At 41.4% G+C, this 24215-nt stretch overlaps 1 protein-coding gene and 2 long non-coding RNA genes across 11 annotated transcripts in view; 1 reads left to right on the top strand and 2 right to left on the bottom strand.

Annotated features, from left to right (window-relative positions):
* Positions 1 to 8318: 8318 nt before the first annotated feature.
* LOC115580299 (uncharacterized) lies at positions 8319 to 14073 on the bottom strand. The gene is made up of 4 exons (XR_003983841.1): positions 14016 to 14073; positions 13191 to 13364; positions 12526 to 12699; positions 8319 to 11359 (listed from the first exon to the last, which is right to left on the bottom strand). It is a non-coding gene; the product is annotated as an uncharacterized LOC115580299 (long non-coding RNA).
* Positions 11275 to 12741, top strand: LOC115580300 (uncharacterized). Its single transcript, XR_003983842.1, has 2 exons — positions 11275 to 11395; positions 12483 to 12741. It is a non-coding gene; the product is annotated as an uncharacterized LOC115580300 (long non-coding RNA).
* A 1834-nt stretch (positions 14074 to 15907) lies between the features above and the next one.
* The window catches only part of LOC115580298 (protein NLRC3-like), a 10703-nt gene continuing 2395 nt past the window's right edge, over positions 15908 to 24215 (bottom strand). For 2 of the 9 annotated variants that reach the window (XM_030414519.1, XM_030414518.1), the window contains exons 3-6: positions 23050 to 23285; positions 20656 to 22495; positions 19182 to 19355; positions 15909 to 16959 (exon numbers count right to left, since the gene is read on the bottom strand). In XM_030414519.1, the coding sequence (XP_030270379.1) occupies positions 16782 to 16959; positions 19182 to 19355; positions 20656 to 22495; positions 23050 to 23285 (2428 nt within the window). In that variant the 3' untranslated portion in view covers positions 15909 to 16781. Of the gene's footprint in view, positions 16960 to 19181; positions 19356 to 19587; positions 19910 to 20655; positions 22496 to 23049; positions 23286 to 24215 lie in introns of those variants that run through there. The other 7 variants (XR_003983840.1, XR_003983839.1, XM_030414520.1 and 4 more) reach the window with 7 other exon arrangements.

The following is a 24215-nucleotide window of genomic DNA, read 5'->3' as shown; positions in this document are numbered from 1 at the left end:
GGGGGAAAAGGGGAAAGTAATCAGGGTGGAGGACGAACCCACAAGGACAGAGAGAGGGGATCAGAAACGAGAGGAGAGGTAAAAACAACAAAAGACAGGAGCGAGTCATAACAACATATAAACAAAGTGAAACAGAAATGAAATTCTGTTTTCCTTTAAGGTCAGTTTGTTTATTCAGTTTATTCCGTCATGAAGACAAAGAGAGTTTGTCCGTTTAGTTTGTTCAGGCAGGGAAATAAATCAGTCGATGAAGATCTTTCTCCTCCCATTAAAATCTCTTCCCCCAAAACTACAACGTGCACCTTTAACCCGTGGATGTTAGCATTCGTAGGCTCTAAACCAACATGTGTTAGCATTTAGCCCAGAGCACCACATCGTCTCAGTGCAGCCTCTCGTATCGACTCTCGCTTGAGAAACTCGGCAAGAAATAATAGATCGCCTTAAAAAAGCACTTCAGCCGGCTTCCTTTGAAGTCGAGCATATCCTCCAGTTTCTGCGTCCTCATTAAAGAATCAACAGACAAAAATGTCGCCACAGAGGCGAAGGTTGGAGGTTGGAGGCTGTGAAAGGGAGCAGAAAATGATGTGTTTTATCACTTGTGTCATTACGGTGTGATCACGGCCTGTGGAGGCTTTAAAGCCGCCGATCAGAGGCTCCCGGTCTGTAATGACACCCAGTGGAAGACAGATATTGCTCAGTTCCTCTCTGAACACATGTGCTCCTCACCCTCCTCCGTCACCTTCCCACCTCACTCTGACATGTCCTTTACATGATCTGACACTCCGTCCTTCACCTTCCATCTCTCCTCACTATCCCCTCCTCGCCGACCAACCTCCCCCTCCCGTCCTAGCTTCCCTGTTGGCAGACTCCTCAGACATCAATTTTCTCCCTGAGAATAGAAAAAGACTCAAATACACCATGTCTCCTGGCAGGTTTAGGAAAAAAAAACAAAAAACCTTCGAGTACTCAGTGTTTGTTATGCAGGTATAGAGTCTGGCAGTGAAACAGCTTCTGGTGTGCTGATCTTCTTTTTAGAACATTTTTCACATCAGGCTTTAAAGACATGCACATAGAAATGCAGGTCCATGTATAAGGTGTCCGTACGCTTTAAATAAAAACCTTGTCGAAGCCTCTGAATCCTCTCTCCCTAAATTATTGAGCGATTGATTCGATATCTTCAAACTTGCACTTGGCCAGCATGGAGCCGCGGTGATTTGGAGCGTGAAACGAAACCTTTGTTCAGTTCTAGAGGACTGATTGCATTTACCTGCACCTCCCTCGCTCACATGTGTTGCTAGACCGGGAGCCCAGATAGCAAAATGAATAGGGAGCTACTCAGGACCAAGGGCATTAAAGCAACATTATATAAAGATTGGCATTTAGAGTGATTTGGCTCCCCGACACCAACGTCGTAAACACGAATCTCAGGTTGTCAGACAGGTAGATCGATCCAAAGTCTAGGGGTCCTGACAGCAGAAGCTCGGTCGTCGTAGTTTTGTAATAAAATCTGAAATCATTTAAACGTTGCCTACCTCGTTGTTTGCTTTGTACTGCTTGAGTTGACTTCTCACCAGCTCGCTGCTGTTCCTGCTCTGCTGCTCCGATTCAGACCACTTTTAAAAATCTGTCCAGTTAATAACCAGAGTGATATTTTTTTGAATGCAGGGATCTTCTGTAGGATATTAACGTAAAGCCTCTGCATCCTCAAATCGTTGCGACCGTCTCATTTCTTTACAGACTTTGATCTTTAAAAAGTTGATTCAATGGGTGATAAATGTCACAGTGCACATGATTCATCATGACTCATCAAAGACAGATTTTCGGTTTTCTTTATCCATCTGCATCTTTCTTCTTGCTCCTCTCCTCTTCTCTCCTCATCACTTCCCTGCTGCCATCTTTGTGTTTCCAAAGTGTTTTCACGGTACAGGATCAGACTCGGGTCAGATCCTGGTCACAAAACATCTTCTCCCCCTCTCTCTCTCCCTCTCTTTCTCTCCCTTCATCTGTCATGATCCCACCTGACGTCTTCTCTGACTTCATATCACCCTCCTCCTCTTCCTCCTCCTCCTCCTCCTCCTCTTTCAGTCCATCCATCCCAGCAGCCCCTATCTGTCCATCCGCCTGTTAATCTTTTCTGGTCCCTTGTGAAGCCGATCCCATTCACACCCCGGAAAAGAGAAACACCTCTGGAAGTGTGTGTGTGTGTGTGTGTGTGTGTGTGTGTGTGTGTGTGTGTGTGTGTGTGTGAGAGAGAGACGGCAAGCAAGAGAGAGAGAGGTGAAGAGGAAACACCAAAACAAGACGGGCCAAAAGATACGGATTTTGATTTTGTTAGAAGTTGAGGGCCACAAAATAATGAAGACAACGGGGAGGCAGTTTAGTGAAGAAGAAAGATGTTAGAATACATTTTAAGTAGCAGCGGGAGCCGTTTTCTCTGCGTGTGATGCTGAATAAATATCAGACTGATGGTTAGACACTCATTCAGCAGAGCCGGAGCCAACAGGCTATTAGCTTGGCTTTAACATTAAACATTAAGTGTTTCTCAAGTACAGATCTTCTCATCTGACTCTCACGAAAAACAGCAACATTATTCCCAAAATGTTGAACTACTCCTTTAAAAGAAGTCATTGCAATTAAATTCCAGCAGGCCAAAAAACAAAACAAAACAGAGAACACATCTGTTTTCCAGAATCAGATTCAAACATGTAGAGTTCCTCCCTCGCTCATTTCATACGCAGCGGAACGTATTTCTATTACTTCTGTGACTGTATTGAATATTTATGATTATGCTCCTGTGGCGCAGTAACGATGCAGCTTTAACAGTCACATTGAAATTGGATATTTCTTTTCATGTCGACTGCATGACCCATTTCTGGGGCTGCAACTCAGACGGCGGTGGCAGCGAAGCACTGTTTGTGTCCCATGGTGATCAATAACCAGGTTTCCATCCAAACTCCACAGGAAAAAAACAGCAGAAGAAAGTTCAAATGAACGCATGTTGCCATAGGGTTGGACGAGTATGAACAGCTGGTTGCATTACATAGAACCACGACAGAGGAAGTGGCTGCCAGTCAAACTTTACACAGCTTAAAACAATGTCTCTTCATCGCTCCGTCAATATTTTTAGTTGCTTCATTGGTAAGTCACAAGCTTCATGTTCATCGTGATTTATTCGTCACTTCTGTCTCTGTCTCACTTTGTTTTTTTTGTTTGTCCAAGCTGTTCCTGAACGCACCGCAAAGACAGCTGATTGTTGAGTCTCATTCCCAGGACGTCAAATAGACACATGTTGGGTTGGTAAAGCGTCCCGAGCAGCAACAAAGAGAGAAAATCAGAAACTCTCTGCAGATACGAGACACTAACACGCCTTTTCTCCACATTCCAGTCTCCCTCTCTGTCTGTTTACGGCTTCTTACGTCTTTTACGTCTTTACCTCGTCTCGCTGCGTCTGCCGTGCGTGATGTGCTCTGATTGGTCCACATCAGTCTTGTTATTCAACATTTCCACAGAAATTTGCACAAATTGAAAACGCACTCGTCTTTCAAAGGGGTTTTACACTTAATACTATGCTTTAATGGCATAAGATACATTTAAAACTTTTGAAAAAAAACACATGTAGCTATCGACCAATGACATTTCAGTATCATCTTTCAAAAAACATGCCTGAAAGACCTGAAACAGAAAAACCTTGTGTCTGCTGTCTGGGGGCTCCAGCTACAAACTACCCCATTAGTGGTGAGTCCTGACATGAATGTGTGTGTGTGTGTGTGTGTGTGTGTGTGTGTGTGTGTGTGTGTGTGTGTGTGTGTGTGTGTGTGTGTGCAGACTCTCAGTAGTTTGGTATACCATCAACCTTCACCGACGCATTCTCCCCTGTCCTCCGTTAACGTGCTGTTGCTAAGATACCAGCCGCTCATTTTTACTCCTCCACACACAACAGGCTTCTGTGTGTGTGTGTCTGTGTGTGTGTCTCTTGACTATCCTTGACACACACACACACACACACACACACCCCACATACACCTTTGTATAAATCATACCTCCACGCCCATTCCTCACCTTAAAGGTCACACTGACAGGGAGGAAAGGTGTTTTTTCCGCTGCCTCCCACTCGCCTGCAGACACATTCCCGCCTCCTGAAACATGCACACAAATTAAACAAGCGCATCGGACTGACCTGAGAGCAGCTGGGACCGCATCAAACAACATTAACACGCAGAAACTCTTAAAACAAAATGCCATCATGTAACAGTTCTCCATTAAAAATGTGTTTTTTTCCCCCACCATGAGCATATCGAATACGTGGAGGGAGAGCAAAGAGCGTGCTGCTCTTGAATGCTAATAAAATAATATACGTTTTGAGTTGAAGTCATCGGGATTTCAGATCTTACGGCGGAGACATGGCTGCACTGCTGAACTGCTTCTCCACACAGGTAGTGTCGATGCTGCAGCGCCCCTTCTGCATGAAGCTTTGATAATTTTCAGTAAAGATGATTTGGTGATTTTACTTTACCTGCTTTGAAAGAGAGAGGAGGGAGGGAGCAAAAGAAAAAGAGAGCGCACCCGAAAAATACTGCCTTTCACCAGGAGTATATATTCTCTTCATGTCTGTGATGAATTCTGCAGATACAGACATTAACACAGTAATGCCACGCTGGTATAATGTTGATAAGATGGTCCACAGAGTGTTTTTTGCAGAAAATGCACCTCTGCAGTCTCGTATGAGATCGCTACCCGGCTGTGTGGCTGCTAAGAACTATTTACATAACCACCGAAATACAAAGTAAGTAAATACAACGCTCCGGCACACAAACGCACCACTTACGTAAAAGATGTACTTCATTGTCATTCAAGTTTCCAGCAGGCCACAAATATCTTCTTAAAATTAATTTAAGTCTACAGAAAAGGGAAAAGTCTGTCTGTACACTGGATATTTAAACGAGACATTGGGTCATTTTGACAAAGCCAGATATTTATGAAGAGACATTGAGACATTCTTTAGCTGTGTTTGTGGTGAGACAGCTTCCAAGCGATAGACAACATCGACTGACAAACTTTGTGAGCTTTAAATCACTGGATATTTACACGTGACAGGAGGACATTAACGCTGAGTTGACATCACTGTGATCTGAATGAAGGAAAATGTACATTCTGTGTGTGTGTTTCTGTGGCAGTGAAGGATCATGAGTCAGGGCTTTGTTCCACTGAAACTCATGTAATCCGGCTTAATCCTGTATTTATTTAAGATTGTGAAAAAACTGTCAAGCTCAGAGTTAAAATCCACCCTTCAAACGAAAATAATTGGCTGTATGTCACCAGAACAGCAGTCAGCACAATCTGATTTGTGATCAAACAGCGCTGGTTGAATAATCACTGGCTTATTCTTGTTGCTTATGAGGAAACACACCACAGAAAACAGCTGTTCACCTGGGCTGAGCAGTCATGTTATATTAACCAGGAGACCAAAGGCTGTAAAACCGTCCACCTCTTGCTATAACACACACACACACACTCAGACACTGTAGGGATCGCTGGTGTTTGTCTGTACACATTTGTACCCGTATGTGAGTGTGTGAATGCCTGCAGCACATTAGATGAGAGGGACGCCTCTCAAAATAAATCTTTCTGTGGAGAGCCACTTTCTGCTGGCGCTAAAAAATTTCGCCTAATTTTAGTTTCTGCCAGGGAAGCGATGAGAGCTGGGAGACGAGTCCCAGCGCTGCCGAGTGATGAGTCACTTCAGTCAAATAAACAGCGGAGAGAGTGAGAGAGCAGCTGAAGGAAAAACTAGAGAAATGATCTGTTTATGAGGACTGTGCATGCACTTGATGTCAGCTACTTGGATGAGGAAGTTGGAGAATATTTGGCTTTCAGAGCTGCTAAAAAGCTCGTCATCATGTCGGGAAAATCTAGTTTTCGGTTAATAAATGTTCCAGCGGACAAAGATGTGTTTCTCTGTTTGTTTTCACATGAGCTGCCTGCCTCCCTCTCCGTCACGACAGCTGCCTCAGTTGTTTTTATCTGCTCAGTCAGCCGTCTGTCACAGACTCTGGATGCGTCCCATGTCGCCAAGTCCCACCCTGCATTTCACGTTGAACTTTCCCGACCTGCCATTCTCCACCAGATGCCCCACGGACCTACCCATCAATCCTGGCCACCTTTGACATTCCAAAATCATCCCCACCTGCTGAGACATCTGCCTCTCATGATGTCATCAGTCTTTCCAGTGTATCACCTGCTCACCAGCCCCTTAACTTTGCCAGTGTGTCGCGTTGTCATCGTCATTCACTTGTGTTCAGGCCATCTGTACCGATCCTGTTGTTTTGTCTGAAATCTGCCACTTGTTTTTGAACCGTCTGTCTTGGATTTGCTGACTTGTTTGGACTGCCATCTCTGGTTAAACTGTCAAAAGAAAATGTTCATGCTCTAACTGATAATTCTAAAGTTTGCACAGATTGTACAGATGGATGTAGACAAATGACACTATCTGAATAAAGATTGGTTCCCTACAAGCCTCACATTCACTATGCCGCTCAGTCTGCTGGATTTTTCCCAGAAAGATTTGGTAGAATAACAGAACGAAGCAAGCGAGTCAATCAACAAGAAGAGGCGTTGTTTTCCACGGTTACAATCCCCAAACATCGGTGGAACGACTGGAATAGCTGTGCAAAAGAAAAAGAAGCCCGCTGATGGAGGAGGCAATGAAGGTAAAGAAGGACAGTGACAGAAACTGACGTTAGCCGTAGTCACATTGCTAAAGCTTCATTTCACGACGGATGAAACATGGTGTGTCCATTTGTGCCCTCAATCCTAGTGTCTCATACATGTTGTTGTTTTTTAACCCTAAAAAAGGGGACAGCGTGAGTGTTTGCTTTTACTGCTAAGTGTTACCACATAAATATCAATATTCACCACTTTTAGAGAAAATCTTTTGCCCGGCCCTCATTTGCTCTTTGGCCTATTTTCCTGACTTCCCACCAACAGATATCAGCTGACAAACAAGTTGTGTGCCGAGTTACAACCAAAAATGCTAAAACTGCAAATAAATCATAAATGCTAAAGGTGGAGAAAGATCCGTTTATGTGGACCACCGAGCAGTCTGAGTGGTGTCTTTAAAATGATTCTGCATCAGCATGAATCACAGTGAGGACTTAAAAACAGACAACTTTGTACTGCGTGTACATAATCTGCTGTGTTGGTTTAAGGTTTTAGATATTCACCGCTGCTCCTGAAGGCATCTATTCACACAGATCATCGCACAAATTCATGTTAAAATTGATTAAAAGAAACCCTACGGCTCAAGCACGTCTCCATCTATTTATTCACGGATTAATTTATCTTGTAGATTGCCTTATAACTCTTTTGGAGAAACTTCAACCAAACCCTATTTTAAACGTCACATGGAGATAAATAAGAGTGTACAGTTGTCGGCAATCCCTCCTGTGGCGCTGTGGTAGATTAAGAAAAGTGACACAAATCCACCCGTAAACCTCAGACTGATCAAAGGGCACAGTGTCATGGCAAGTCTAAATATAAAAAAAAATCTTAAAAAGCTTATATTGAGAGTGTACGCGAATAGACGAGCCGACACAGCTCACAGCGTCGCAGCGTGTGCCCCGGTCTGCTGTTTCCTGACAGCAGTTGGTCTCGGTCCTGTCTACAACCTGCAGGTGACAAGAGTATGAGTCAGTGTGATGCCTGGAATAAAACTGACTGAGCAAGCGGCAGACAGTTTTGGAAGTGTGTGACTGAAAAACATCAACTGAACCTGGAATTTCAAGGCAGTTGTACATTACTGGAGTATTATTTTTGGTGCTGCTTCATACGTCTACCCCCCCTACAATCAATAGCTTCTAATCAATCAACCAATCAATTGAGATCATGATTTTTTGCATTCAAACAAAACATATACTCTGCTGATATGCAATACTTTTGTGGCTCCTGAGGGAGCTGCATGTAATCTGAACCATTTCCCTCCAGTGATGTCACTCAGTGGCTAAATTGAATTGAGGTTTTCAGAAGAAAGAAGAATGTGTGGAACAGAAAAGTCGATATCTCTTGTTTCTGTAGTGGGCTGCTTTTCAAAACCTGGTGCCTAGATTCTCAAAATGCAACTTAGTCACTGACTGACATCACTGGAGGAGATTTATCAGATTACATGCAGCTTATTTCACTTATGCAGTTATTACTCCCCACACTTTAATAGGTAGAATTGGTGTTAAATAAATAAATAAATGTAAAAGTGTAAAATACCTGTCTTTCTGCTAATTCAGCCGGTGGCATTAAACTCAAAGTTCAAATGAAGACACAAAGCCTCATTTTCATATCAAAATCTTTTAAAGTGCTGTTCCTTTAAGCACAACATTATACATGGTAGGTGAAATGAAATAAAAAAACAAATAACTGATCTGAAGTTTGACACTGACAAAATGAGGAGAAACCATGAACCGAACACTGCTGCCTCCTTTTGGTGGAAACATAAAATCAAACCTTTGTTTTCAAAAAACGTCTCACTCTGTAGAAATGACTTCAAAGTCATTGACTGTTGACAGAAGAAAAAACACAAAATAAAACAAAAAATGAGATGATTTTTAACAATACTGATTATTATTAATGTCAGGTAATTTAGATTGTTATTCATTTTTAAAACTGAGATAAAATAAGTTTATCTTACATAATAAGTCCTCTACTGATTCAACTTGGGAGAAATTCAAAGGTAACACAGCAGTACAGAGGGAAATAAGTAGAAGCAAAAAAACAGAAACTATAATAAAGAGATTAGAATAAAGATAAACACACTATATACAGTAAGTGGCCTTGTATGTACATGACATGTGCAAAATACAATAAATGTGCCTATGCAAATGTGCAACGTGCAGGGTTCCTAAGATATTAAATAACATCTGTTGAATCCGGTGAGAGCCTTCTCCTGGTATCTGCACACAATAATCATAGTTGGCTTTAGTGAAAATTAGCAAATGTCAGTGATTGGAAATCTGTTGTTATTTACCAAGTTCTGACTTTTCATCCAAAACAAGTTCATTTTATAACATTTAATGTCTCGTTTGAGTTTTATGTGACATTCCGGGTAATTTGTTGACTTTAACTGTGGGTATGTTTTGTCATTAATACACTTTATTAACTCTATTCATGTAAATATGAATGCATTAAATGATTATGTTTCTACTTTAAGTGAATAATCAAAATGTGTCTTCATGACATAACATCACATTTAGCCTTTGGTCAGTCAGAAACAAATACAAACAATTTGAGGGGAAACAATGGAAACGGTGACATCTGCTGGCAGAAAGCAGCTCCAGCAGGAGCTACAAACATGAACGGAGATGATAACAACGGCTTCAACACTGACTTCACCGGAAGAAAAGCTCCACAGGTTGACTTAGTGTATCTGTGCTGATCATGTAATGTGAAACGAGCAGGGTCCCACGTTAGACTGAAATTCAATGACACTGAAAGAAATATGATTATCAAAATGTTTTCACTTCTAAAAACTTTAGATTTAAAACTTGATGCATGATCAACACATGTGGAGCAAATCCACTGTCAAAACAGGACACCTGCAACATAAAAACAGTCAAAGAAAAAGATCTTCCATAAAGAATCAAACATTCAGCTCATTAAGTGCAGGGTGTCATTTACTGTACAATAGGGATGGGCATGATTAATCGATGATTAATTAATTGATCATTAAGAATTTCATCGATGACGTTGATTTTTTATCGATAAAACTAATGCAGGTTCTATTGCGTAGTGCGAGTCTTGAGGAATGCAATGAATGTCGCTATGTGGCAGCAATCCAACATTTTACCACACAGGGCACTGTGAAAAAAATGCCACAGGCCTACTCAGTTACCTGCGAGTTTCTGTGCATTTCAAAAGTAAGGTTAATCATGAAGAGGTCACGGCGAAGTGTGGCGTGGGACCATTTTGATTTAAAAAATGTCTTAGTTCACTGCCAACACTGCGAAGCTGTGTATAAGTACAACTCGTCCACGACTCAAATGATGTACCACTTGAACAACGAGCATCCGACCCTGGTTAGTGGCGGTGCATCCTGCTCTCAGTCTCAACCTAGCATATAAACTCGGTGTTAGCATGGACATGGAGGAGCTGCGATACACAACGAGCAGAGAAAATTACCCACGGGATCTGCAAGTACATTGAGATGGATATGCTGCCCTTAAGTATTGTCGAGGGCGAAGGTTTTCAAAAACTGATTGGAACCAGCATATCACACTCCGTCACAACGTACCATCACCAGACTGATAGAAACTCACTACGAAGAGTGGAAACAAGAGCTGTTAAAAGAATTGAGCACAGCTGAAAAAGTTGCTCTTACCACAGACTGCTGGACCGCTTTAACAGCTGAGAGCTACATCACTATCACCTGCCACTACATCAGCGATGACTGGCAAATGAACTCAGCCGTTCTGCTCACAGAAAGCCTACCAGGCCGGCATACAGCTGACCACCTCGCTGAGAAAATAAATGAAGCTGTAGAGCAATGGGGACTTGAAGACCGCGTTATTGCATGTGTTCATGACAACGCAGCCAATATCGTTGCTGCCAACAGTCCCACCAGAGTGAACTAGATTTCCGTTGCCTGCTTTGCGCACACACTCCAGTTGGCCATAAATGACGGATTTGCACTGTATCTATATCGGGTAATATCAGCGGCTAGCGGCTTTTGAATATAGCCTGTAAATAGTGAATTTTAATATAAAAATATTAATGATTAATCGAAAATTTATCGTTAATTCTCCCGACGATTGATTAAGACAATTTAATCGAATGCCCATCCCTACTGTACAATGTTAAGTAACGTAGTGCATCATGTTGAGTCGTAACCAGGTGTCTGATGCATCATTATCTCATGATAATCATTACTGAGCATGTTGTGTCCCCTGAAGTAAAAAGTCAAGCTACACAAGTAACAAAAAGATTCTGAAGTTTAACTGTAATGTACAAATAGTTTATAATAATGGTAAATAGGAGGTAAGACTTTAATTTTATTGTGTTTTTACTGGATGAATGTAGAGTTGCATTTGTTTCTTTTATTGTCAAATCCAAGTAAGCAGTAGGGAGGGCAGTTAGTGAAACTAAGAACCCAGGGCCCCAACATTTGGAGATGGATGGTGGACTTGACATTGTGTGTGAGACAGTTGAGCTGATCTCAGATCAGTTCAGACTGAGAGTCATATCAACTTGTTGTAACTCCTCCCTCAGTCACTGCTGAAGCTCTCCTCTCCAGCTCCCAGTCAGAGCCTCTCCAACCACCAGCTGATGCTTCGACCCCTCTGGATCATCGGGACACAGTTGATCCTCTCAACACAACCACCTCACCAGAGAAGAAGACAGACAACAGAAGTCAAAAGTGAGTGTTTACAGAGGTTTTCTCCATCAGCTATCAGTCAGTGATATAAAGACCTGCAGGGACCCCAGTCACCGTTCAGACCACAAGAGCTGTGTAGTGCAGCCAGTTTCGTTTCAATGCTCATGTTAACGTATCGGAGTGAAGCTGAACGCATAATAACTGAACTAATATTCACTGCTCTCTTTAATGCTGATTTACTGCTGACTAAATATTACATTTAGCGCATGTGTCACCGGTGAATTTTCCAGTGTTTCTTTTTTTAAAAATGTTTACACTTTTACGTGGAAGGGGCAAATCAAATCACCTGGAATTACAGGTGGCAGGCCAATGTGTGTGTGTGGGGGGGGGGGATGGGGAATGGCACTGTAAGTGGCAAATGTGTGGAGAAGGAAGGTCCTAAAGTTGTTCCGAACACAGAAGGAGAAGGTTTCACTTTCAGTGAACAATGGCGAACGAACTCTTGATGCTTGTTTTCCCCCCGACAAGCCAAGTAGAGTGTCAGAGTCAAATCCTATCTCTGACAATGAGTCCATATCTGAAGACAAGTGTGGCAAAAATGGGCAGAAAATAATGTTTTCGGGAAGAATAGGTTGCACGAATTTGACTAGTTACGATATCTCAGAGAGACGTATTCCATGAACTGCAAATTTTGCAGTCGATACCCGCAACATGCGGGGAACACAACATTTGCAGGTAGTGCTAACACTACACACTTAAAACATAACACACTAGTCATACATAGTGCTAGTCTAAAACATAAAATATGCCGTGACCTGTACTCCAGTGAAAATGCAACTCCCTTGTCAGTGGCATTTAGAAGCCAAGAAGCTGTTAATCAGTACGCTGAGGAGGCTGAATCAATATTTATGTTTAACAGGGCCCTTTTTCATTGCCAAGGAAGAACTACCCTTTACAAAATATAAGGGCCAACTCGATCTGCAAAGAAAGATCGGCGTGAAACTGAACTCAACATTTATTACTATTATTATCATTATTATTATTATATCAAATATATCTTGTCACAGCTCCACCAAGGAAAACAGGAAATACTGAATTTCCACTTTGTTTGTAACCATTTTTATTGCAGTACTTCTGAAACCAGCATGGACTGACTTCAACCCTCTACTGACCTCACAGTTTCCAGTCTACAGTGTGGACTCTGCCGACGATCACACAGCATCTTCACTCCTGAATCCTGCAGCTTGTTACTCCTCACATCCAGCTCCCTCAGATAGGAGGGGTTGGACTTCAGAGCTGAGGCCAGGGAAGCGCAGCTGATCTCTGACAAACTGCAGTCCCTCAATCTGAATAGAGAATAAACAAAGTAGATAAAAATGTATTTATAATCCATTCAGATGTGTTCAGGTTTTGATGTGTAGTGTAGCTCAACATTACTACGTCCTAATCAATGAGCTTTCTCTAAAATGAGCTGCTTGACTTTGTCACTGTGTTATTATGGATCATTATCATGTCAGTCTTCTACAGACATCATCCAAAATTCAGCACAACATTTATACACCAGTTCATATCAACACACATTCATCTTTTCATTGACACAATATCAAATAAAAATATAAGCTCAGCGGATCTTCAAATGTGACCATTTACCCAAAATGAAAAACATTAATTTACTTAAACAACTCACAGTTAAACACTAAATTAAGAAAACAGACATGAAAATATGAACCAAAGAACTACTAGCTTTATGGATGTAGGTTATCTATCAACATAAACAAGGTTCAATTGGTATGTAACATTTAAGATCTTAATAGTAACAGGCAGTCAGTGAACTGACCTCAGTGTCTCCAGTCTACAGTGTGGATATTGCAGAAAATCACACAGCAACTTCACTCCTGAATCCTGCAGCTTGTTTTCATTCAGATCCAGCTCTCTCAGATAGGAGGGGTTGGACTTTAGAGCTGAGGCTAAAGAAGCACAGCTGATCTCTGACAGACTGCAGTTCCACAATCTAGGCAAAGAATAAATTATCTTACTTTAGAAGTCAATGTTAGTGTTAATGTTAGAAAAGGGAAAATCCAAACATCTGAATCCAACAGGATGCATGTCCAAACCAGTCAAACATAAAAAGCGACAAAGAGCTCTCATTAATATTAATGTCAACTTACTTCTCTAAAGACTTAGTTACTTCACCTCTTAAAACTCTGCCAGCTCAACCAGTGGCTCCATCTACAAACTAATGGTGTGCAGTCAAACACATATAAAACCCACAGAAACTGACATAAGATTCAACTCAAGATTTCAAAGTTTCCAAGGATGCAAATATGTCAGGTTGAATTTTAGGCGAATTTTATTTTGTTGTTTCAGTACGTGACTTCCTGTCTGCTCTGTGCTAAATTCAGCTGAATTGCTGCGTCGTGCTCTGGCATCCACCAGAAAGAGAAGTCCTGCATATTTGTGCCGGAGGGCTTCAGACTGGTGGAAGTTAACACATTGAACAAAGTCTATAGCTGGCATGGTGGAGGCTTAACGCAGCGGACACATATCTGGTGGAATCTAGGAGTTAGAGCGGATCAGTATTATATCAACTAGATGTCTGCTGTTTAGTCTGACCACAACTTTCACATCATAGTAAGCACAGAAGTAAAAAATGGTGTCTGACCTCAGAGTTTCCAGTCTACAGTGTGGACTCTGCAGAAAATCACACAGCAGCCCCACTCCTGAATCCTGCAGCTTGTTGTGACTCAGCTCCAGCTCTCTCAGACAGGAGGGGTTGGACTTCAGAGCTGAGGCCAGAGAAGCCCAGCTTATCTCTGACAAACTGCAGTAATTCAATCTGAAAGAAGAAGAAATTATGTACATAAAAATCATTTATAATCCAATCAGATGTCTTCATGTTTTACATGTGCAGCTCAACATTACTATGTCCTAATCAATGACATTCTCTCTAAAATGAGTCGAGTGACTTTGTTATTGTGTTATTGTGGATAATGTCAGCCTTCTACAGACCAGTGATGTTGCTAGGTTTTCGAGATCCCCACAGGTGATCATTTGAGTGGGTCACCCATAAAATGTGTGATTTCTAACAAATTGTAGGGTTAAACTTGTGACATTGGTTGTGGTTATAGTCATAGTTATACGTTTGTTATATGCCCCACCTCGAATTCATAACGGTGACTGACCCCCTCAAATCAATACTTAACTCATATCTGTGCAGGAAACCTGAAAGAAATATATTGTTTAAAGTCAGTGTGTTCAGCTCTCAGTACTTTTGAAGCTTCTAACTGAATCTCTTTTGTTTCTTTTGTCCTGTATGTTCTTTCAGACATCCGCTGTATTTAACCATTTTGTTGTCATGTTAACTGTTTTGTTATTGCTAGTGAAAACACAACGTTTCCCATTATACTGCATCATTAAGTGTTTAAATAACAAGGGGCTTTTCTTTTTAACCAAATACCCACAGGGGGTACAAGAGCCATGATCGGCAACTAGAAAGCATTAATGCTGGTCTGCCGATGACCTATTTTTACTCAATATCAGCTGATATTGATTGGTTGCAGATCTACTAATAAGATCCCAAATCTGAAAACAAAACCCTTGCACGTCTAAGGCCGCCCCCAGAAAGTTGATGAGTCAGTCAGAGAACGATTTTGTCCGCTAGTGTACATAACAAAAAACGAACAAAAAATAGAAGCTTTAAAGGAGTCATCACCCGGAAATCGCAATTTCTCTCGTTAAATCATGCATATTGGTGTTGGACCTCTGTTGAAACTTGCCTGAAAAGCTGGAGTTTGAAAGTGGCTCATTAATTTTGCTTTGGCTCTTTTTCCGAACAGGAATAGCGCACAATAGTGCGCGTCCCTAAAGCACGAGATTTTGACTCTGCTCCTGTGGTGACGTTAACACAGGAGGCTACTTGCATAAGCTCACATAAGCATCGACTCACAGCCGTCCTCATTTCCTCAATCTGCCCATTTCTCTGTCATTTTCACGCCATACATCGTGACCGCCAGCATTAAAACTCAGGTCTTGCATGTAAAACACGAGTGTGAAAAGTAAGAAGAAAAAAAAAAAAAAAGAACTTACCATTCAGAGACTTCCTGCTGTAAACGTGTCTCTTCCACCGTCTCTGCCTCTTCACTCTCCCGTTCGGGTTCAAACTCCGGCTCGTACATAAATGCCTGAATTCCGTAAGGTTCGTCATTTTATGTGTGTGCCATGACAGGGGGCTGTTTATGTTTTGGAGTCTGTGTGCATGCAGGCTCGCCCCCGATTCCGGCTCTGTCCTTCCTGCGGCCAATCAACGCGCGCCTCATTACATATTAATACAATGCACATCCGGACCGGTCAAAACCTCGCGCATAATCTCGCGTGAGAAAGTCGCGGTATGAAAAAGTGTCAGAACAAGCTCTATGTTTGATTTTTATTTTTATTTTTTTTCTAATAAGTTTTAAGAATTGATCCAAAGCGATCCAAGAGGGACTGGATATGTAAAAAACCAGGTGATGACTCCTTTAAAAAAAATGCACATTGATAAAATGTAATTAAGGAATTATGTCTAAAAGGAACCATAAATACCTTATATAAAAGGTATATATTAGTTAAAAATAAAATCACTCTGACAACATGCAATAGTGTTTAACAGATGAGAGATGCTGCAACTCTCTTTAGGCCCGAAAATGTGAAGACCATATACTGCTCTATGTATACCGTCAGGCGCCCATCAGCAGAGATATGTTTGCTGGGATTTTATAACAAAACTATGAGCAGGATGCACTTGAGCTTTCTCTGAATGTGTGGAATTGGATTTTAATGTGTCAGAGATGCAGGACATGTACCTAGCAACATCACTGACGTGTATTATCAAGAGGTCAGCACAATAATCATATACCTGTTAATCTCAACGAAGATTCATCTTTATCATTAACACTTCATCAATTTTAAACAAATATGAGTTCAGAGGATCTTCTGTTTGCAGATGTGACTTATGATATTTATTCATTTACTGAAACAACTAACAATAAACATTTTCCACAGTGACTGTGGACTAAGTATAGTACACAAATGTAAACAAAAGGTTGTGAGTGTGATGTATGGAGATAAATTAGGTTCTATTGTTAAGTAATCATTTAAGATCTACAATAGTAACAGAGAGTCAGTGAACTGACCTCAGAGTCTGTCTACAGTGTGGACAGATGTGGCCATTTACCAAAAATAAGAAACATTAATTTTCTTAAACAACAAAAAGTGGACATTTTCTACAGTTTCTTTAGTCATTTGTGATAGCAGACTAAATTAAGTCCACAAACATGAAAATATGAAAAGAAAACTACCAGCTTTATGGATGCAAGTTATTTATCAACATAAATTAGATTCATTTGGTAAGTTAACATTTAAGATCTACAATAGTAACAGAGAATCAGTGAACTTACCTCAGAGTCTCCAGTCTACAGTGTGGATTTTGCAGAAAATCACACAGCAGCTTCACTCCTGAATCCTGCAGCTTGTTACTCCTAAGATCCAGCTCTCTCAGATGGGAGGGGTTGGACTTAAAAGCTGAAGCCAAAGAAGCAAAGCTGACCTCTGACAAACTGCAGTTCCACAAACTGAATAAAGAAAAAAAGACTTCGATAAATATCCATTTGTAATCTAATCAGATGTGTTTAGGTTTTAGACGTGCAGCTCAACATTACTATGTGCCCATCAATGAGCTTCTCTCTAAAATGAGTCGAGTGATATTGTCATTGTGTTATTGTGGATCATTATCATGACAGCCTTCAACAAACATCATCAAAATGTTAGCACAACATTCATACAACATAGATTACAAAACATGCTGTTGATCTCAGTTAGCCTCAAATACACATGATCGGACTTTGGTTTAACTTCATTATCTTCTTCTTCTTCTAATTCATGACAATAATTTGTATTTTAGGAAAAAAATAAAGTTGTATATGTTTTTCTACAAAACTCCAAAATGGCAAAAATGAAATTAATAAGACTTAATCAAATTGATAAAATTTAGGTTAATATTTTACCACCCTTTCTTGTCTTTACTAGAACTTCTGATTAGGGGTGGGGAAATTAATCGTTTTAACGATGCATCACGGCACGGACATGGACGTGCATGCATCGATGCAGTGACACACCATAATCAATTATAGCCTACTAATGTAACTTGTTGATTTTCAGGTCACGCCAGTACAAGTCCTAATCCATTTCAACCCTCTCTCTTTTCTACTCTTTCTGCTGGTTCACAGTAACTACGGTAAATGTGTCTCATCTGACTGACGTCACCTCATTGGTTGTGCGTATAAAGTATAAAATCATTAAAAATGCACCTAGCATTTTAAAAGTGGCCGTCCGGACACATTTCGGATTTTATGAAGACACTGACAAGCGTGAACTGGGCAAGACACACACGATGTGTAAAGTGTGTCACACAAAATTAAATACCTTGGGAATACCGCTAACTTTTATAAACCATGTTAGCCGTTTTCACCTGGAGAGGCTACCATCAACGTTAGCGGCTGCCAACATTACCTTTAACATTTTTGGACTCTTGGGAAAAGGCGAGGGGAGTTGTCATCACCGTTAAAGAAAAAGAGAGGAAAGCAGTGAAGAGGAAGAAGCTAAACGGCTTTGGTGTGGCAAACTATATTTCTCTGCTGAAAAACACTATGAACGGTAACAAATATATTGTAAAAAGACACACTATGTCAAGTTTTTTTTGTGTTGCAAGTAACTGCAATAAGCGGGATAATGTATAGAACGGCGGTCACTATTGGGAAAATAATGAGTCTCTTCAGGTCCTGTTCGTCCTGTCAAGACTTATTTTCCTTATTTACTTATTGGCTCATTACAATCAATTGGATCACTCTACATCTGGCTAGCATCTTAATAAGATCACCAACCTGCCCCTGTCTATTGTATACAAAAACCCTTTTTACTTTATACCACTGCCTATGTCTTAACAACAATTTGGGTCCAACCAAAACCTCACGTCTTTTTTTTTTTTTTGCAATTAATTGGAATGGACAGTGTTTTGGATAAATGAGCAACTCTGTTAGCATTGCTGGGGCCAGCAAGCTCTGGAGGAACATAGAGTTGACAACATTATAGAGTTTGTTTTTTAAACTTCTGGAATTCATACTGGATTTCCCTTAAGGTGGAGGGAGTTGCAGGTGCAGAAATCGACTAATGTTCTCCAACTATTATTTGACTTGCGTGTTACTTTGCTGAAACCAAACAACATGCATCCTCAGATCCACTTGTTGCTCGCCATCTTGCTGCTAATGTACAAGGTAGTCTGGCTGTTTGTGGCAAATAAACCAGCAGTCAGTCTTGCGTGAGGCAAAATTCGCTTTTCTTTGTGTGAACACAGTTTGTTAGCCTTAGATGGCTTGGTAGCTTCAAGGTCATTGGACATGTTTAACGGTCCTTGCTTCAGCTCCACCCTCGCTCCACCTCTTTGCCCATTTTTGATTAACTGGGAGTTAGGAGGAGTCGAGCACTGGCGACGGCTGGTACCACCCACTTTAAAGTTCAATGTGGCTTTTCAGAAACCTGTGGGTAACGTCATGTTGGCTCTGTCCACTATTTTATGTAGTCAATAGACTACCCTAATCACAAATGTAATCGCCATCAACACACAGCTGACTGTGAGCTTCATCCGCTATCATCTTCATCACTGGATCAAATGTGCACTGACATTCTGGTCTCTGAAATCTTAAATGAAACCTCAAAACTGCCCTTACAAAGTATTACAGATGCTCCTGTTTAAATTTGGTAGATTTACACTTAACACAAGCAAAACAAATGAACTGACCTCAGTGTCTCCAGTCTACAGTGTGAACTCTCCAAACCACCAGACAGTAGCTTCACTCCTGAATCCTTCAGGATGTTAAGGCTCAGGTCCAACTCTGTCAGATGGGAGGGGTTGGACTTTAGAGCTGAGGCCACAACTTTAAAGTGAGTCTCTGAGAGTCCACAATTAGAAAGTCTGTGAATACAGATGAATTAAGATCATTTAACACCTTAAATATAATATAATCTTTCAGTTTAATGTAAATAGACACTATGCATTTTACATCACAAAGCACAGTTACATGAGCGTCAAATTTTACTCAGTCACAGATGACAGCCATCTAAATACACCAGATTTTTTTTTCCATTAAGATCAATGCATTCTTCCCTGAGAAAAAAAAAAAAATCATGAAATGTCCTGGATTCACCCTTTTATCTGGATCTGTACACAATTTAATGGGGTCTATTTTGGGTTGAGACCATCCTCAATCCAAGTTTTGTGAGAATTCTGCTGATAAACCTACAAACAAATGGACACAGGTCATATATTAGTCTCCTTGATGGGGTAATTCATTTAATAACTCATGGTGCATTAAAAGTATAATAAGTACTTATTTTCTTCAAGTGGAGTATAACTGTTGAACAACATAAATTCTTCTTTGAGCCCCGATAGAAATACTCCACTGAACTGCACCTGCTGAGCTCTCCTTCAGTGGCCGAATGAACCTAGAGGTCGGAGGAAATCAGCTGCTGAAAACAAAGACTGTGGCTACAAATTAAATGAATACCACAAACACAATCGGTGTTGTCGTTTTCTCTGCATATCATGCCTTTAGTGCTACTGTTATGAAACTGTGCAGAAAGGAAGATGATAACAGGACAATCTTTAAAAGCCGCTCCAAGATGTGGAGTGGAGTAAGAAGTACAATAGTTTAGTAGTAGGAAGTACTGTGAAAAGAAAACACTCAAATACAAGTCAAGTCCCTTAAATTCGTGCTATAATATTCATACAGAAATAACCTTAATACCATTTCCGAAGGTCTCTTTTGCTTATGAAGATCATACTTATTAAAGACTCAGCATTAAACTGACACTGTTTAAGAACCTGTTATGAACTTCATGTCGTGCCTTTAATGATGATGGACAGGGTGATAAACTTAAACTTCAAGCTATGTTACTCCCAGAAAATTACAGATATTAGACTTCTGTGTGTCTGTTTAGAAGACATACAAGAAATGGACACATTACAGACACTGTATTAGACTCATGTAATAGGAAAATGACCATCAGAACATTTTTAACACAAACTCAGAAGTCATTAAGTTTCACCCGAAGACAAACAGAAGATGATAGAGGATACTTGTGTCCATTGAAACATTATTTTGTAGACATTTGTAGTTTAACACATTTATCAACAATTATTTAAACAAGCAGGTTTAGGAAGTGTTTAATACCGAAGGCTTTAGTTTTATAATGATAATCATGTCTGAACTCACCGAGCCCTTTTGCAGTTCCTCACAGCTGGAATCAGTCTCTGTCGTCCCTGGTCTGATGTTTTGTACCTCTGCAGGTCCAGCTCATCCAGAACCTCCTCTGACATTTGCAGCATGTAGGCCAGAGCTGAGCAGTGGATCTCAGAGAGTTTCTTCTTTGATATGTTCTCTGACTTCAGGAGCTCTTGGATCTCCTGATGCACTGAGCAGTCATTCATCTCTGTCAGACAGTGGAAGATGTTGATGCTTCTGTCAGGAGAGATATCATCTGTGTTCATCTCCTTCAGGCTTTTGATGGCACTCTGGATGATTTCTGGCCTGTGTGTCTGACCCAACAGGCCTCCTAAGAGTCTCTTGTTGGACTTCAGACAGAGGCCATGAAGGAAGCGAACAAACAGGTCTAGGTGTCCGTTTTTGCTTTCAAGGGATTTCTTCATGGCACTTCTGAGAATACTAATGTGGTAATTAATGTCATCCGTGACACTATAATCAAGGCTCAAGAGCTTGAAGTCATAGTTCCAGTCTGGCAGAAAATCCTTCAATACCTTTGTGTTATTGTTGTGAATGTTGTTGTAATAGTGAAACATGTAGACTGCAGCCAGAAACTCCTGAACGCTCAGATGGACAAAGCAGTAGACTGTTTTCTGTAAGATCACACTCTCTCTTCTGAAGATCTCCGTACAAACTTCTGAGTACACCGAGGCCTCTGTGACATTAAGACCACACCGCTCCAGGTCTTCTTGGTAGAACATGATGTTTCCTTTCTCCAGATGTACAAAAGCCAGCCTCCCCAGCTTCAGAAGAACTTGCCTGTCAGCCTCCGTCAGCTCCTTTGGACCTGTCTCATCTCCCTTGTCGTACTGCCGCTTCTTCCTCTTTGTCTGAACCAGCAGGAAGTGTGAGTACATGTCAGTCAGGGTCTTGGGCAGCTTTCCTCTCTGGTCTGTAGTCAACATGTGCTCCAGAACTGTAGCAGTGATCCAGCAGAAGACTGGGATCAGACACATGATGTGGAGGCTCCTGGAGGTCTTGATGTGTGAGATGACTCTGCTGGACAGAGTTTCATCACTGAACCTCCTCCTAAAGTACTCCTCCTTCTGGACGTCAGTGAAGCCTCGTACTTCCGTTACCCTGTCAACACATGAAGGAGGGATCTGATTGGCTGCTGCAGGTCGGGAAGTTATCCAGACAAGAGCCGAGGGAAGCAGCTTCCCCTTGATGAGGTTTGTCAGCAGCACACTGACTGATGACTCCTGTGTGACATCAGACACGATCTTATGGTTCTTGAAATCCAGTGAAAGTCTGCTTTCATCCAGGCCGTCAAAGATGAACAGAAGTTTACAGACAGCGAGCTTCTCTGCTGTCACCTTCTGTAATGTTGGATGGAAAACATGGAGCAGCCTGAGAAGACTGTACTGCTCATCTCTGATCAGGTTCAGCTCCCTGAACGACAGCAGAACCAGCAGACTGACATCTTGGTTTTCGGAGCCCTCTGCCCAGTCCAGAGTGAACTTCTGCACTGAGAAGGTTTTTCCAACTCCAGCGACGCCGTTGGTCAGAACGACTCTGATGCGTCTCTGTTGGTCAGATAGGGCTTTAAAGATGTCGCAGCACTTGATTGGAGTTTCACTGGAAGTCCTCTTTTTGTAAACTGTCTCAAGCTGCCTCACCTCATGTTGGGTATTGACCTCTTCACTCTGTCCGTCTGTGATATAGAGCTCAGTGTAGATCCTGTTGAAGAGGGTTCCACTTCCTGTTCCATCACTTCCTTCAGTCACACGTTCACATCTTCTCCTCAGACTGATCTTATGTTCTTCTAAAACCTCCTGCAGGCTAACATTTACTGAAAAAGAGACACAAGTTTGAGACAAAACAAAGAAAATTTGACAATTCGTTATCAATAAAAACGATCAATATAAAGGGATTATATTTTTATCACTATTAGGGATCTTTGGTCCACATCGGCTCTGCTTATGATCTGCTGTCATGCCTCTTCAAAAGAAGGTTAAGCGTGCTGGTCCTTCAGTGATCGTCAGCAGCCACAGATTTAAATATAGAAACTGGTGCATAATGAACACACACAACACAAGACGTTACAATCCACTGTGGTTTCAGTAATTTATGCTGAGCTTTTGTGATTGGCCACCGCAACATGATGTCGGGTGGCTGCGTTTCTCCAAAATTTTAGTTGGCTTCAACTTTTTACCACAGCACTGTCACTGGTTTTAGTTTCCTGCTCTTGATTAACAACAATTAATAAACTTGACTTAACTTGTTAAAGGTGATGTACTTGCAGGATCCCAACATTTTTTGGGTTGTATCCACTTTGTTGAATTTTTTTTATTTTTACTTTTTGTAAGTCTTTACAATAGATTTCATTTTTTAAGATAGTCTTACCTTGTATAGTGCTGCACTGACTGACAGTCTTCAGTCCAGTGCTTGTTCCGGATCTTTTTCCACACTGGGGACAGGGGGAGTCTCCTGGTGAAGCAGACTGGTCCAAGTAAGAGGTGATACACTGTCTACAGAACGAGTGTCCACAGCTGGTAGAGACTGGATCCTTCAGGAGGTCCTCACACAAAACACAGCTGGACAACTGCTCCTCCACAGAAACATGACTCGTCTTCCTCACTCTGTGAAGATATTTCTTCATTACTAAAATGAGTTGTTGATTGTTGTTGAAATATATCAGGATTTGGCTGAGACTGTCTAGAAGCTCAGATGGTCACAAAGAACAGTAATACGGTTTCTTGTCTGTAATGTGTGAACACTCAACATCTACTTTTTCCTCTCTGTCTCATTAAACATTTAATGAGCTGCCTGTATGTTGTCATTTATACAATCTCAACATGTTCTGCATCTTCTTCACACTAAAAGTCAGAGAGCTCATTATGTCCTTCACTGTTTGACACACACTTTTGGCACTGACACTCAGCTCGAGGTAGACAAAAGTGATGACGAGGAAGACGGAGAAAAAAAAGATTGTTTTAGCCCGTGTTGACGGCCCTCCCCTTTTCAAAAAAGAACGTTGTCGTCTGGACGGGGCCTAACAGTAACTGTCGTTGGTAACTTAAGGGGCCGTCCACACGAGCGAAAACGATCTTTTTTTCTCCGTCTTCCTCGTCATCATTTTAAGCATATTTGCGTCCACACGGATCCACTGAAAACGACCGAAAACGCTGTAGTTCATATCCCAGGCCTCTAGTTGGCGCTTGACATTCACCAAAAATGGAGAAGAAGAGAAGGAATGAGGTCGAACTGCTGCTGCGACTCACACTCAACTACAAGGCGAGTAAGTTGCAAGAACGGCTCAATATCTTCTGCTGCACGAATACGAGCATGTAGGCCGCCATTGTTATTGTTTTGGACGTCGCGGGAGTCAGAGGCAAGAGGTCGAGGGGTGGGGCGATGGCGTCATCGTTTTGTAAAGTATGCGGATTCGCCGTCCACATGAACGGCGAATCCGCAAAATATTTTTTTTTTTGGAAAACGCACACGTATTGCATCGTTTTGGCCGACCGTCCATACGGATCCTGGAAACGCACTTTTTTGAAAACGGGTCT

This window comes from Sparus aurata, chromosome 4, assembly GCF_900880675.1.
Source record: "Sparus aurata chromosome 4, fSpaAur1.1, whole genome shotgun sequence".
In the NCBI taxonomy this organism is placed as follows: Eukaryota; Metazoa; Chordata; class Actinopteri; order Spariformes; family Sparidae; genus Sparus; species Sparus aurata.
Note: the sequence above shows the minus strand (reverse complement) of the source record. Positions and strands in the feature narration are given on the sequence as shown.